The sequence below is a fragment of the Etheostoma spectabile genome, chromosome 11, assembly GCF_008692095.1.
Source record: "Etheostoma spectabile isolate EspeVRDwgs_2016 chromosome 11, UIUC_Espe_1.0, whole genome shotgun sequence".
Taxonomy (NCBI): domain Eukaryota; kingdom Metazoa; phylum Chordata; class Actinopteri; order Perciformes; family Percidae; genus Etheostoma; species Etheostoma spectabile.
In genome coordinates, this window is record NC_045743.1 from 2227501 (window position 1) to 2244173 (window position 16673).

Below are 16673 nucleotides of genomic sequence, written 5' to 3' on the forward strand. Positions count from 1 at the left end.
ATACCTGTGAGGACCCTCATTGACATAATGAATTATACCTTGTCTTTGTAACCTTGACTTATTAATGTGAAACCCTGAAAACAGCCATTTGAAGAAGAATACAACAGGAACACAGCTACTCGAAGATCCACTCCAGATCAAGGTCTTAAACTCAAACTGGTCCTCACAAAGACAGAAGTAGACACGTTGTGCTGGGTAACTAGTGAGGACTCATTTTTTATTTTCATTTTATTAAACATCAACCTACTTTATTAATTGTATAAAAATTGGGTACTTATGATTAAATTGACTGAAGACCAAATGTTTCTGCAGCTCTCACCATTCCTACCAGGGGTTTCTCAACCGTGACATGAAGACTCTGTGTGGTCAATGTGAAATCACACTCTTAAAAATAAAAGTACCGATTCAATGGGATCAAATTCATGTCATGCTAGAAAACTTACTGGACTCGCTTAGAGAATTTTGGGAGCTAAAACAGGGACCAGAGAAGGTTGAGAAACCCTGATTTCAAAGAGTTTAGCATTGCACTCCTAACACTGTCGGACTCGCTATCGTTTTTGTTTTGATTTTTAGGAATTAAAATCGATGCAGCCGAACCAGATCGTTTAGATTTACATGTACGTTTTAACATTACCCACAATGCAACTCAACCATAGTCAGCTGGATCAGAGATGTGGCTGTGTTATGCTAGTAGAGGCTAATGTAACCTCTAGCTTGAAGCACTTACTTCTTTCTAACTCCACACTTCCAGATTAGTTTTATTTTCAAACTGAAAATTTCATACTCAAGTGACATCACTTCAGGCAATTTATCAAAACAAAAAACTTTACACAACATTTTTCTGACATGCAGTAGTAATCCCACCTCAACACTTGTAAGACACACTTTGACGTGTAAAATTGGCGGAGTTCCTCTTTAAGGTTTTCTTCAAATGAATTACAAATGTATTTATTCATGCGAAATATTTTTTTGTAGTCCATGGTCATTTGCTTAAAGCAGGCCATTCACAGCAACCATTAGCTGTTAGCTTGCTAGCATGTCTCTTTTCTTCTCTTTGCCGAAAATTCAGTCAATCAGCTTTGGGTTTTCGCTATTTTTGAATCATTTCCAACTCTCATTGTCTTGCCTCATCTTATGCTTTTATTCCATGCTGCAGTTAACAGAGAGGACACATGGTCAGACAAACTGGTGTCCACACATTTCTTTCCATTGACTTGATTGTAATTGTTCTGCCTCTAAACCTTCAGTCTGAACAAACCTTTCAGCTGTTTACTTACACATGATGCAGACTTGTCTAAGCATTCTGTTGATTGTGTGGCAGACTCCGCATACAAAATCAGCATGCAGAGACGTGGAGCAGACACAGTGAACAGACATCACATCTTTTTGTTTGTCTCACACTTTTTTTTTTTTCAGAGTTGCTGTTATGTCAGACTTTTTACATCGGTCTGTATTGACATCCGGCTGCATTAAGTCTCTGCTCTCGGATTTTAATGTGACGGTGAAATGTGAGGAAACCAACTGCTGCCTGGAAGGGAGGGAAAACAATGGCATTCAAAACGCTACATTCATAATCAGGACAAAAACTGAACTACTGTCAGTTTCAGATATTCAGATGTTAGAGTTATGTGTCAAAGCCATTTTTACACACCTGTTCTTCCTCTCCCTGTTGGCTCATACCGGTGTCTAAACACGCACGCACGCACACACACGCACGCACGCACGCCACACACACCACACACACACACACACACACACACACACAACACACACACACACACACACACACACACAACACACCACCGCACACACCACACCTCTCTCTGTTGATAACACTGTGACAAATGTTTTAATGTTAATTGTGATTGATTTAATCTCTCATGAATCATTCACCGTTATCAGGATTTGAGTTTATTGTTTTGAGTTGTTTTCCTTTTCAACAAAGGTGAAGCTAGAGTATATTGACACCAGCGATTAGTGAACTCAGTTCTAATTAGCTTTCCGAGGGCAGATTATCCCGTGAGCAGGGCCTTTGACTCAGACCTCATGCTTTGGGTAAAATTTCTGTGAATGTACGGGTTTACTGACATGAAGAGGAGCTTATGTTATACAATTACACTTTCATACAATTATATTTCTGAGGCTGATTCTGATATTTCTTGGACTAAATATGTTAATAAATCAAATATAAATACATTGAAATAGCATTACATATGTGACAGTGTAGAGAAAACAACAATTAGGGAGAATAAGATAGAGAACAGTTAAATAAACAAAGAAAGTAGGGCATTTGTTAAATACTTGGAAAATTGGACAGAGTTTGGTTAGCAGGTAGTCAAACTGGTTTTTAGGTTGTTGTGGTTCTGCTGGCGGAAGGGTGGATTCATAACCTTTTTTAAAGTCCTGGATATGACCCTGCCTAAGAACTTAAAAATAATTATAATAATAATTACTCTTGGTTTTTGCTTCAATGATTCTGTTTGTAATGAGCGTAAGCCTGGTAAGGAAGTTGTTTTATGCTTAACTGCAAACGCATAGTACTAAGGATTTGAGTAGGCTAAAAACAGTGGATCAACCCTTTAACAGTGACAAAACCACACTGACAATCTGCTCTACTTAAACCTGCTGAAAGCTTTGACGTGGCCCAACGAGCCTCTGAACAACCGGGTCACTGGGAACACTGGGGTCCTGCCAGCTTTTGTGTAGCAGCTCGCTAAATGTCGGGGGCGGGGGCTGTGTGTGTGTGTGTGTGTGTGTGTGTGTGTGTGTGTGTGTGTGTGTGTGTGTGGTGTGGGGTGTGGTGGTGTGTGTGTGTGTGTTTGTGTGGTGTGTGCGCATGTTGGGAGAGCAGAGGCCCAGTCCTTCACTCCCCTGTGACCGTTGTCCACCTCCCCCCCTCCTGCGCTCTTTTTTTTCCTGCGTCCTTTTTCCTCCTTAAACTGTCTTTTGTTTTCATTTTCATTGGCATTTCTGCTCCGTCGTTGTTCGGGCCCTAAATGAGTCTTGACTGGCCCGCGGGCCATTGGAGAAGCACAAAGGACTTCGTTCTACTCGTTACAGTTGATCCATTGTGGGCGTCCCACAATGCACTAATTGGCGATGACAATTAAGCGTGGTCGACACTCAGCTTCAATTTACCCACTGCTCGACATACATCACAGGCAAATGATTCAGCCTCTGCTCTCTCAGACAATATGCATATTCACTCAGGCAGGTTTACGTGTACCTTTTACTCACAGTAATCTGTTTTTTCTTTCAGCTCAGTTTGAAGCGGAGCTCCTAACCTGACAGCCAGCCGCAAACCGACACGTTATTGTTTGTCATCTCAGCAAAGTTTGACCCCTTGGAACCAGTAGTTGACAAAAAGATCTCACCACAAGGTCCATTTAGTAGCTTTTTTGGAGCTTTCAATCATATCATACAATCTTTCCCAGCAGAAATAGAATTGCAGTGTTATTGAAATGTTAATATTTCTATTCAAACTTTAATGTTGGCATGGTAGCAGCTCTCTGAGGCTGTCCTAGGGCAGAGCAGTGCGTTGAGCTAAATGCTGATGTTATTCTAGCAAACTGATGTTTTATCAGCGACCCTGTTCACCATTTAATTTGATCGTGTTAGCGTGCTAACATAACTAGCACTAAAGACAAGTAAAGCTAAATGAGATTTTGACTTGATGATGGCGTCAGATGTGAAGTCAATCAATTCATCCTGAGGATTAATGTGTGTACCAAAATTCATCATTGCAATCAATGTAATAGTCGTTGAGACAGTTCATTAAAAACCACAAACGTCACCTTCCTGGTGGCACCAAAAGCTAGGATAAGGAATATTTAATATTCATACTCTGGCGACAATGATATTTCAGTCTGGACTGACCAACCGGCTGTCCTTGCATGGCTAAAAAAAACCTTAAGTCCAGCGAACGAAGCCATGCATCAATACTACTGTGTGTATTTAGCTTAATAACTATTTAGCTAAAACATAACCTGCACAAAGAAATACCTGTTGAAGGAAGTCAAACCTCACCGAGCAAAACAATATGAGAATTTCTCCACACAGGATTTAAACTTTTTCAGTATTAAGTTTTTCTTTATTGGCATCAGTGGGTAGGAGGCAAATTTAAACAAAACCAAACAGGAGGAATAACTCAGAAAATCAACTCCCTGTATTTGCATAAGAAGTTTGGCTGCAAAATGAAAAGAACCAATGGTAAAAACAAACAATAACTTAAAAAGGAGAGAATTTCCAGTCCAGTTACTCTGCTTAAATACTCTAATAAAAACTTGTCAAGTAAAACATACTGCAATGATCGTAATGTGCCTGCAACACAAACATTTCCAGTCATGTGACAACCTGTAAATACAGTTCTCAGTTTTGTCAAAACTACAGTGAAAAGATAACCGAGCTTAGCAGGTAAACACTATTCATAACAGGTTGTCACTTTCAGATGGAAATGAAAATTGGCAAAATGGAAGGAAGGATGGTTGAAGAAAAAGGTTAAAAGAACATACTGCTTAAAACAAGCAAAAATATAAAGTTTTAGTGATCAGATGAAGCGGTCTAGGTGTCAGCTACTGCGGCTACACAGAGGCAGACTACAGAGCCTAGCAGGTATCGGGGCTCATTTGTGCAAACAAACTAGTATTCATGCTCTAGCATTATTCTTTGGTACAGCATGTTGGGGTTCAGTATGACACTTTCTTTAAGATCTGTTAAACGTATTTTACATAAGGTAACAGTTTGTTAAAAGTGCTCATATTATGTTCATTTTCAGGTTTATAGTTGTATTTAGAGGTTGTACCAGAATAGGTTTACATAATTTTCAAAAAACACCATATTTTTGTTGTACTGCACATTGCTGCAGCTCCTCTATTCACCCCGTGTGTTGAGCTCTCTGTTTTAGCTACAGAGTGAAACATCGCACTACTAATCCATCTTTGTTGGGAGTCGCAAATGCGCAGTAGCTAGCTATGGACTACTAGCCAGTCAGAAGCAGAGTATGAGGGCGTGCCATGCTAGCCGCTGGGCGAGCATTATAACATGTGTTACAAAGTGATGCACATTTGTCACGAAAGTAAAGGCTGGACTACAGTAGAGCTGTTTGGAGCGGTTAAGTCCCTTTGGGTGGGGTGGGGATTTTGGGCTTTTTCACTTTGTAAATCTATAAAACAATAACAACAAGGGGAAAAGCCAAAAAGAAATATCAGCACTTTGATCAATGTAAACACATTAGTATTATGTACTGCTACCTGAAATTGGAAACTCTGACAGGACCAATCTTTTTGGGGCTGGTTTGTTGAGCCGGGCCAGATGGAGGTTTGATTATTTTGAGTATGTCAATCGTATGCTTCAATGTGTCATATTTTGCAAGTAGATATAAAATTCCCCATCTAGCAAACCACTAACACAATGCATGACATAAAGATGAACTATAGATTTGGAATTTAGCAGTACCAGTCTTGTTCTGACAGGTCGGCTTTAGGCATGTGCAGAACTCCAATCTGTGTGCACAAATAAAAAAATAAAAAAAGTAAAGCTCCTTGAAACCTGCCGGGCTCTGTGCACAAACAAACAGCATGACCTAAATAAATAAATAAATAAATAAATAAACAAACAGCAGCCGGATAAAAAAAAATTAAACGTCACACAGTCCAAAATATATATATAAAAAATACTTCAAAGGTTTTACAACCCTTTCATCAGTTATTTATCAACAATAACTTAAACATTTCATTTTTAATATCACCTGAAAAACTAAATAAAAACTAAAGAAATGTATTCGACTGACACATCAGTGCACTTTTGCTGCCATATTTTAAACTACACTGGGTTATTTAGCTTTAGTCTACAGTTTCCTACATGCTTCATAAACATGAATAACTGTCAGTCTGATCACAAAAAATACATATTCACGGATAAACCCACTGCTGATTGTGGCAGCTTATTCGCACATAAATTCCCTTCAAAGTTAACATGTTTTTATGGCTCAAACAAGTTGGAAAATCAGGATAAAGACCGATGAGCAAAGAATGAACACTAACGTAAACGATACGATGAGTTCGGGTGCACCGAGAAGAAATGGCAGCTGTGTTTCCATCCAAATTATTACGAAGCGTGGCAACTTTAAAGCTGCGAGCCATGACTTTGTTACGATGCTTGTTGCGGATATTTAGAAACTTCAACTGTTCGGTAGAAGCAAACTTAGCGATTTTCAGAATGTGTAACAAAATCAGGGAGTGCAGCTTTAAAAGACCCATGAAGGCAGCATTTGCTTTCTTTCTCATAAGATTTTTTAAATTTCTGATTAGAACAACACTGTTACGGTAGGAAAAATAGAACTAAATAAAGAAATAAATCTAACTGTACGTAATTACTTTGTTGTATTAGCCTCATCAATTATTTTGGTTCCACCATAAAAACTTGAAACAAAGCAAATTGTGATTTTATAAAATCTTGAAAATATGTTATTTGGGCATCTGGATAGCTCAGTTGGTAGAGTGGGTGCCCATATGTGGATATATGTGTGTCCTTTTATGTCTTCAGCTGTCCTGACAATAAAGGCCTAAAAATGCCCCCAAAAATCTTAAAACGATAAGAAAGTATGTTGATTCTTACTTTTTTGGCTAAAAAACAGACTAATTGTTTATTTTTCCAACTTTTCAGTAAAAATTGCCCTCATCAACACAGATGGAAACACCGCTGCTGCTGCTGCAGTGTGAAGAAAACCTAAACGTAAAGGGTTTCAGAGCCTTTACACATGAAAAAGCAGTGGGTAATAAAGGCCATCTAGGTTGCATAGAGATACTAAAAGCTAAAGCTGCTATCATGTTTGATAGATTCTGCAGGAATAAAGCACAACAGGAAGTAGAATCACAGAGGAAAAATGCAACGATGAAAGTATAATTTACAGTGTATTATTGCCCGTTAGATGTTATGTTCGTTAGATTGATGGTGGGAAGAAAACGTGCGCAGACTGACTGATAGCGTCTTTTTTAAAATTCAAGTCTGTTTACATTAAAATAATACTTTAAAATTTAGAATGAGTAAGTTAAATGGCATATTTTATTCCCCGTGTACAAGTTAAATAAAGGTTAAAGAAATGGAGAATGAGATCTGATAAAAGATGGATTTCTATATTTAATCACAGCAATCATTTTTAACTTGTATTATGACTATTGGGCGAAACATCCCAAGTCAACCCAAAATGTCATCAAATACTCTGCCTTAAAGACTCGCATATGACTGTAAAACGATTGGATTTTATCAGTTACAATGGATTTCAATAGTGTTCACAGTTGGAATGAAAAATATTAAAACATCCGCGGAAACTTATGAAACTTTCTCTGCAGCACAATCCACTTTTTCGTGGTTGATCAAACACAGATTTTCTGCAAAATACGACTAAATAAACTTGAAATCTTGTAGAGCTTGTGTGTCTGGAATAATGAACAGTAAATAATAACTTTACAGGGGCTATGACTCACAATTATTTTCATAATCAATAAATCTCTTGGTCTCTGAAACTTCAGAAAATAGTAAACAAAATGCCTAACAGTCCAACCCTAAAATATATTCAGTTTATTGCAATGTAAGACAAAGATTTTATTAAAAAAATATTTTTTCATTATCTTTCGAGTACCTTAGTTAACATGCCGGTCTCCTGAAGCTCAACCCAAAACAGGAAATGGCATGATTGGATTTGTGACTTGCAAAGAAGCATTTTTAGCAACATTATGGCAATATGTCAGATATAATGTGAGCGTGCTCGGTGAGCACACAGACAGCCGGTGATGTTGTGGATTGTGCTGCAGCTGTGGTTTGAGAAGTTTCTATTGATGTTCTGAAAAATGATTAAAGGACAGGTTCACATTTTTTTCAAGTCAGTCTTAAAACCATCCTCACACACCCTCCTGTCCATTGAAAAGGTTTTGGCATGCTGTAATCATTACTTCTGTCTCTACTGGCCATTCTACTGCACATTCAATGCAAGTAATGAGGGACAAAATCCACAGTCCTCGTCGGTTTAAAAGTATATATAAAAGTTTATTTAAATTGTGTATGAGGCTTCAGCCGTTGTGTACGAATCAAGAGAATGACTTCCAAAGTTGCAGCCTTTTTTTTTTATACAGAATTCCCTTTTTAGTTTTGCCCCACAGTGATTCCTTGCTGAGCTGATGCAGAGGGAAGAAAAAAAGATACTTCAGACTGACTAAGATTGCTGAAGCTTCCTATTAACTTACACTTAAATCAATTTAGAAAGGGATCTTTTTAATGGCCAGTATAAACAGGAAGAATTATTACAGCCAGAAAAACAGGTTTCATTGCTCATATGAACACAACTATTGTTTTAAGACAGACTTGGGGAAAAAAAAGAGCACTTATCCTTTTAATATTTTATTCCATTTTAACAAACATGAATCCAAGGTGACAACGGTTGTTTTTCTCTATTAAGAAGGAAACTACACACTTGTTACAGCCGACTCCCAACACAACAGTGTCGCGTCAACATGAGTAGGGCGTAGATTACATTAGTCAGTTCAATTTTAATCAGTTGTTGAAATTGTTCATTCGTTTTCTGTCCTCTGACTAATCGCTTCACGTTTGCTGTAAGACTTTTGTGAGAATGAACCACCAAACTGTTCCAACTATTACTTTGAATGTCTCCAGTTTTATCAGTTGTGATTTAGAATAAGTGAAAGTAGTGACGTGGAGAATTGATGAAGATGGTGGAGGATGACCATGACGTGTGCTGTTTGACTACAAAATACATGTTGGTCAGTCTGTAAAGCCTGGTGCAGCCGTTTTCAGTTGGTCTTCTCCCTGCTCTTAACAGTAGGACAAAGGGACTTCAGCTCAGGTTTGTATTAACAGGTACACACACAAACCCTGAGCTCTGTCACACAATTTGTCCTCTAGACACACAAATCAGAAAAACAAGCACTTTGTCCAGTGTCATGGCAGCGCCCTAACTGCTTCACTGTGTCTGTCTGTCTGTCTGTCTGTCTTGTGTGTGTCTGTGGGTGTGGTGTGTTTTGTGTGTGTCTCAGGTGTCATGGTACGGCAGGTGAAAGCATCCGGGGCTATCGTCGTCCGGAGACCAGAAAGAGGACGGCCTCTTGTGGTGGAGCTCTCTGCGAACGCAGCGTGGACACGGCTGAGCTTTCTGTCGACACTCGGTGTGGAAAACAGCCCCGCAGCCGTCACACCTGTAGACACAAAGATCGGTCATCAAGCTATTATTTGCATGAAAAGACTATTGGAGTGGCACAATTCCATAATACCCCAGTGTTGATTTTTGTTGACGACTTTTTTTTAATTAACAACTAAAACCTCTTGCAAGTAAGAAATTGAAAGATTCTACTAAATCCCAAATACATTTCATGATATAACAGTTTTGAACGTTCAATGTCAAAACCTTTTAGAATACCGGCCATTTATTTCAACAATATCCATGCACGTAAAAATAACAACAAACGCTATTATGCAATGTATTACATTTTCTACGTGACTGGCATGTTAACTAAGGTACTCGAAAGATAATGACATTTTTTTTTTTTTTTTTTAAATCTTTGTCTTACATTGCAATAAACTGAATATCTTTTAGGGTTTGACTGTTAGGCATTTTGTTTACTATTTTGTTAGCAAAGAAACCTATTCATTAAATACCTTAAACTATACTAAAACCACTTACAAGTGAGAATGTTGAAAGATTTACATAAAGTATTTGGACTTTTGCAGAATTTTGCAAGCATTAATTTCATCAATTTTTCAACCTTTGGAAAACCGTTTTCATGACAAAAATGAGACAAAATAAAAGTAAACCTTTAAATGTGACAACTATGACACATTGGATTACATTTTTCGTCAGCAAATAAAAACGCAACAATAATGTGAAAGACGGACAGAAACAGATCCATGAGAATGGTACTGTAGACTGTTTACATCCAGTTATTGCTAATTTCCTGCACAGTCAGTGTCTGAGTAAGAACTAAGTCAACAGAGTCAGGCTTAGTTCCAGTAAGTCCTTCAGTAGATACAGTTGTTATCAGTTAACAGTTCCTTCACAAGTCATAAAACACAACTCAACAAGGAAGGTGTGTATGTGTGTGAGTTATAGTACAGAAAGTGTGTCAGTGTTTCTTCTAGGAATTAGTCTTATCTCTTTGCTGCCTGTTACTCTGAGTTTCAGTGACAAGGATGATGCTCTGGACTGTGTTAACTGCCCATGTTGTGAATGACCAGGATAATGCTTGTAACATCTGGTTGGATTCTGTTTAGCAATGTCAAAGTCAATCAACAGCATTCACTATGACAACATTTGGTGGGTTCAGGTCACTGTGGATGGTAATGACCAGCCTCAAGGATGTTCTTATTGTATAGTAAACACACACACACACACACACACACACACACACACACACACACACACACACACACACACACACACACACACACACACACACACACACACACACAACACACCACACACACACCACACACACACACCACACACACACACATCTCATGCCAACCAGTGTTGCTGACAGGCAGCAGAGACCCAGAGACTCACGTGCTTATTTCTTCTTTTTGCTAAATTAGTGTCTATTGCTGGAGATTATGTTTTTATGTGTATTTCAGGTGAATGGAGTTTAGTTTATGATACTCACAGCATTGAGTAAAGACATTTTCAAAATAAATAGCAACAGCTTTTTCCAGAAGGGTCAGTTGTTGAAAGTAATTAAATACATGTACTCGAGTACCATACTTTAGTAAAATTTTTGGAGTGAATTTGATTAAAAAAAATAGTAGTATAGCATGTCATATCAAATGGTGTCATAACAAGTGGTGGCTGTGGCTAAGAGGTAGGTCGTTATCCCCGATTCCCAGGCTGCATGTCAAAGTGTCGTTGAGCAAGACCCTTAACCCCAAATTGTTCCATGGACGCTGTCCAGTTCTCCTGATGCTTAGGATGGATGGTAAAATGCAGAGATTACATTTCATTACACTGTATTGTACGTGACAAATAAATGAAGTTTCATCTTTCTTCTTCAAATATCATAAAAAGTCAAAGTATAGTATGCCATGAAAATGTAAAAAAGTGATAGTAATGTATGTCATAAAAATCTCATAGTTGGTTTAAAAAGGTCATAAAAAGTCATAGCATATTATGTCTAAAAAGCCATAGTACAGTATGTTGAAAATGATAAAAATGCCACAGTATGTTAAAAAAAGTCATAGTATATACAGAGTCTAAAAATTCATAGCATAGTATGTCAAAAAAAAATCATAGTATAGTATGTCGAAAACAAATCATAGTATAGTATGTCAAAAAAGTCATTAAAAGTCATGGAAGGTTATAGTATAGTATGTCAAAAAAAAGTCACTTTATAGTATGTTGTAATAAATGTCAAAATAAGTCATAGTATAGTATGTAAAAATAAATCATAAAAAGTAATATTATAGTATGTCAAAAAATTCATAAAAAGTCATAGTATGTAGTAAAAATATTAATTTACCACATTCCTACATTCATGGCCTCCATGGTCGAATCAGTGCCCAGAAGCCGGCACTAAACAAAAGACATTGAAAACCGTGTGGCATGTGCCAAGGCCCACCGCCTGCTAAAGGATGGACGCTGGAGAAGTGGAAGAAAGTGGATTTTTCAGATGAATCTTCTGTTGAATTACACCACAGTTGCCGCAAATATGCAGGAGACCCTACTGGAGCCCGCATGGATCCAAGATTCACCCAGAAAACAGTGAAGTTTGGTGGCGGAAAAATCATGGTGTGGGGTTACATCCAGTATGGGGGTGTGCGAGAGATCTGCAGGGTGGAGGCAACGTCAATATCTCAAATACAAGACATCTTAGCTACCTCTTATATTCCCACCATAAAGAGGCTAAATTCTGCGCAGGATGGTGCTCCATCGCATACTTCCATCTCCACTTCAAAGTTCCTCAAGGCGAAGGAGATCAAGATGCTCCAGGATTGGCGGCCCAGTCACCAGACATGAACATCATGGAGCATATGTGGGGTAGATGAAAGAGGAAGCATGGAAGACCAAACCAAAGAATTGATGAACTCTGGAGGCAGCAGGACTGCTCTCCTAGCTATCCTGATGACTTCATCAACACATGGTCTGGATCCTTGCCAAACCGCATGGGTCCAGTCCTTCAAGCTCATGGAGGTCATACAAGATATTACATTTGAATCTCACAACACCACTATTTAATTTGCTGACATATTTTAGTATTTGTCATAAATTTGTTCAATTTATGTATAGGCGGCAAAACTTTTGTCTTGCCAAAATTTGACCTTTCTGTCTTATTTAAATAAATCTTTTTTTAGTGAAACTATTTTATTTCAGTGCATTGAACATCATTTGGGAGGGTTTTAGCTTTTCATATGAGCTATTTCTTACACCAATTGATTAATTAAAAGTCAGGTTAATAGCAGGTGTTTCTACAAAATAGATAAGCGACAAGACTTTTGTCAGGGACTGTACTACATTAGTAGTGCTTTGTGGTGTTGATTTGACAACCTTACAAAGATCTCTGTAAGATCAAAACATGTTAAATTAAATTTACTGGGATCTTTTGTCTGACATTTCCCACTAAATCAAGTATTTTCAAATCAAGTCAAATCTAAATCAATAAAATTATAATTGATAATGATTAGATTTCTTTGGCTAAGGAAACGTTTAAATGTATAGAAAGGTTATCTGAGAATCTGTACCTCTTGGTGGCGTTCTCCTGGAAGGGGTAGATGACCTGTCTGTTGTGGCAGAGCTCACAGATGAAGCCTTTCTCTCGACACAAACTGCAGCTGAAAACGTGGGAGCTGGCAAACTTGATCACCTTGGACAGGAAGGGAGCCAGTTTTCCATCAATCACCTGGAAGGTGAGGAGAAGAGGAAGAAAAAACGACAGGACATCACCAACGGCAAACACTTACGAATGTCCAAGTATTAGTTCTTCTAAAACTCCACATGGCATTGGTGTGGATGAAATATGAGAAATTTATATTCCAATCAAGGAATTTAGATTGAAGGCATTTTAAAAGCAAATACCTTTCCTTTAACAGAATTTTACACCCCCTTTTTTACATGATTTTCTGAGCTCTGTAACAGTATATGCAGCAATTTCACAGATTCCTGTGAATTGACACTAAGTAATATAACGTGTGCGTAAAATCTGAACTTTTTCTTTCAGAAAAAAATTACGATTGGAGTTCCTGCTAAGTTTTCAGATCAGTAAGAAATGTTTAAAAATATAAAAACAAAATCAAAAAACTTATTTCAAAATTACTTCTAGAGAGGAGGAATGCTCTTTGGCTTGGAGAAGAGACTGGAGACAGGAGGAGAGGAAACGGAAGCAAGGAAGGAAGGAAGGAGGGAGGGAGGAAGACAGTAAATGAGGTGAACGCCTTTTAATGGCAACGCATGGCAAGTTCTTTTAAGAACTGAGGCGGAGGTTTTGGCGGCAGGGGGGCTGCAGTTGTATTGTGGTGAAAAGACAGTGGATGACTCAAAGAGAAAAAAGAAGAAGAAAAAAAAAATCAGTGAAAAGAAAGCTGTGTAGAATCTTACAGAAATTGAAAACGCAATATGGTTGCAAAGCTTTGTAGTATCATTCTAATAATGCAGACAGAGCATGTGCGAGACAGGGGGAGACTAAGTGAAACAAACTAAGAGAAAGAGTGGTAGAGATCCAATATACAAGAGATCTTGAGAGAGAGCAAGAGCCTGTATTCAGACACAAGTGGTTCCACCTGGCAGAGCTCTGGACCTCCCAATTATAACCTCTTTTATGCTGTTTGTTACACGGCAAGGGCGAGACGAGAAGAGGAGGATGTGAGATGGAGAGAGGAGGAAGAAGCCGCACACAGAAGCAACAGAGGTATACTGACCCGGTGCACAGTAAATCATACTGGCATTAATGGCAAACTGAAGGCTTTTCCTACAACAACCCTTAACAATCTATGAGATCAAATTATTACTCTGAGACCAACATGAGGCTGTTGTTTGAGACCAATATCTCACATAAAAAAAGATCTGTTCCAGTCAGCATCTGTGTGTTTGACTCAACATTCACAGTAAAACAGATTAGGGTTGCAACCACTGATTATTCATGCTACATTATTTGCAAAAGTCCAAAACATGGGAAACCCTGTTAATTTCCCAGCGTGAAAACAAGCCATGCACTTTGCAAGATAAAATGTCCCAATATAAGTGCAGAACTCGGAATAACCGCCCAGATCGGATTTGTTCAGCGATTCAAATAAGTATGGTGTTGTGGCGTCATTGACGGTTGTTTCCGAGGTTGGAGAAACAACTGCCCAATCTAAACCTTGCCAGCGCTCTGGTTCAAAGTCTGTGTTATCTCCAATTGAGCCCAAAGTGGGATAACTGACAGCAAGCAAATTAATTATAATTGACAATGTACATGTCTATAACCTTAAAATGAGCCTGTTCACGTGCAAGCAGATTGATGTAGAAGTGGTAGAATCTGTCATTGCTCTTTGCTAATATCAGAAAAAAAACGTACGGGGAATTCTTACCCAGTTTTTGAAGATGTTCTATGCACTCTTGGATAAAGAAGGTTGCTGGTGTGCGATGAAATTGCAACGTTTATTTATAAATCATCTCTTATTAGGCAGGACATGCTTCCAACATGTTTGTTAGGCATTTAACATTCAGTTTTATAAGAAAACTCCACAGTGTACCTTTAAGTGTCACTTACTTAGTTTCTTTTCTGTATGTGAGACCAAGCTTAGTTCAGTACAGATGACAAATGTTTCCAGGCAGACAGACAGGTACTGAGAGTGACAGACAGATATATGTGTCCCCACGCTAAACCTAAGCAGCCCTGCTCAGTCCGGTCCTGCCCGGTCCACATGACGAATGGCTCTCCTGATGGAGGCTGACAGGCTCGGTAATTAAGGCCCTCTATAATTGGACTGGGCAGAATCAAACGACTGGCAGCGCAGCTCTGGTGGCTGACTGGTACTCTGGAGGGACGGTGGGAAAGAAAGATGGATTGATGGCGAATAAGGCAAGAAGAAAGATTTAGCAATATAAAGAAATCAAATTCTTGCCTGGATGCAATTTCACACTGTAAGCACTGAACTACTAATACTTAAAGACTGATCTACCACTTATATTGTCACACTTATTCTCTAAACAGATATATTCCTCAATTTTCTTAAAATTCCCATATATCTGCTGTTGCTATATCCAGTAGCCAATATATCCAATATCCAATGACCATTTTATTTGCTATTCCAAAGTATCAAAGTAGCACTGTCCAGCAGAGTCACACTGGGACAACCATTTACACAGGAACCTCAAACTTCAACCCTTTAAATTTGCACCCTCGCCAACTTCCAACAAGGACATCAATGAAGCCAAATATTGATGGGTGCCCTGAGTTTCTGGGCCAACCAGCAGCCCGCCGGCAGACCTCTCACGGCTCTGATGGGTGTTTAGGGTTGGCTAGTTCGGACTAACTTCTGTCTCAAGAACAGACAGAATTTATGTTTTCCTCAAAATGATTCAAGAGTTCTTAGGAGGGGGTCGGCACTGGTTGCAAGATGAATTGGAGGGATTTTGAGATGATTAATAGGATGGAAAAGAGTCCAATATATTTCTATCAGACTACATCTTCCTATTTTTCTTTTTCCTAGTTTCATCTCTTCAGGTATTACACAAATCTAAAAAAAAAAAGTAGAATTCTCTAAAGAGGGGTCACAAGCCGACATTGATAGTGGCATTCCATTAACAGCACTAAACAGGGTAAGTGCAGATTTTATGATTACACAATTTATTTCCTTTTTAAAAAGCCCTGTCACATGTGTTCTTCTAAACAAACAGACTCTTTAGGCTGTTGATCATTAACCCCTCCCAGCACACAGAAGAGAGAGAGCTGCTATGAGACAAAGCCTGTGAACAACAAAATAATAAAACTCCATTTGCCAATTGCAGAAAGCATAAATAAATATCCATGAAACACACTCTCACACCAGTTTGTCTACTTTGGAGACAGGTGCACTGGAGTTTCTAGTCTCTTTTTTTCAACTCAGCATGTCTCCTTTTCATTCATTCATTACAGAAGCGCAAACATTAGTCTCCAAACTAAATACAAAGAACAGGATGACTTTCTAATACCTATATAATTGTTTAAATTGTCTAATTTTTACAGTTTTCAAAATGTGGTGGGGAAATGCACAAAGTTAAAGGTTAAGTTCTTGAGTTTAGTTCCTGCGGTTCAATAGTTCCTGGAATTAGTCAGTTGAAAAGAGCTGAACTTCCAAAAACATTGGACTATGTAGAGGACAAAAAACAGAATACATTATGGATTTGTATGCTATGGAACTTTAATAGCTGTAGCAGGGTTAAAACAATGTGAAATTTGCCAAAGGGGCAATATTCACAGGTCCATATTCACAGAATGATTCTAAAGCAGCACACAGGACAAACCCTTCTTTACCCTCTTTCCCTCCAAACACGCCCCAACACACCACACACACACACACACACACACACACACACACAACACACCTCCTCTCCCTCCATCCATCCTTTTAAACTCCCCCCCTTCCAGTTCAACCTCTTATTCTGCTTCATGCAGCGTCTTTGTGCTCCAAAACCACCTAATCTCCTAAAACTGCTGTTT

The 16673-nt window shown here is 38.5% G+C and overlaps 1 protein-coding gene and 1 long non-coding RNA gene across 2 annotated transcripts in view; one reads left to right on the plus strand and one right to left on the minus strand.

The window, feature by feature from the left end:
* Window positions 1–4560: 4560 nt before the first annotated feature.
* On the plus strand, window positions 4561–12359 carry LOC116697598 (uncharacterized). The gene is made up of 3 exons (XR_004334016.1): window positions 4561–4668; window positions 11837–11841; window positions 12349–12359. It is a non-coding gene; the product is annotated as an uncharacterized LOC116697598 (long non-coding RNA).
* The window catches only part of plekhm3 (pleckstrin homology domain containing, family M, member 3), a 38593-nt gene continuing 28134 nt past the window's right edge, over window positions 6215–16673 (minus strand). Inside the window, 2 exon segments of the mRNA XM_032528905.1 lie at window positions 6215–9206; window positions 12736–12893. Of these exon segments, the coding sequence (XP_032384796.1) occupies window positions 9044–9206; window positions 12736–12893 (321 nt within the window). The 3' untranslated portion in view covers window positions 6215–9043.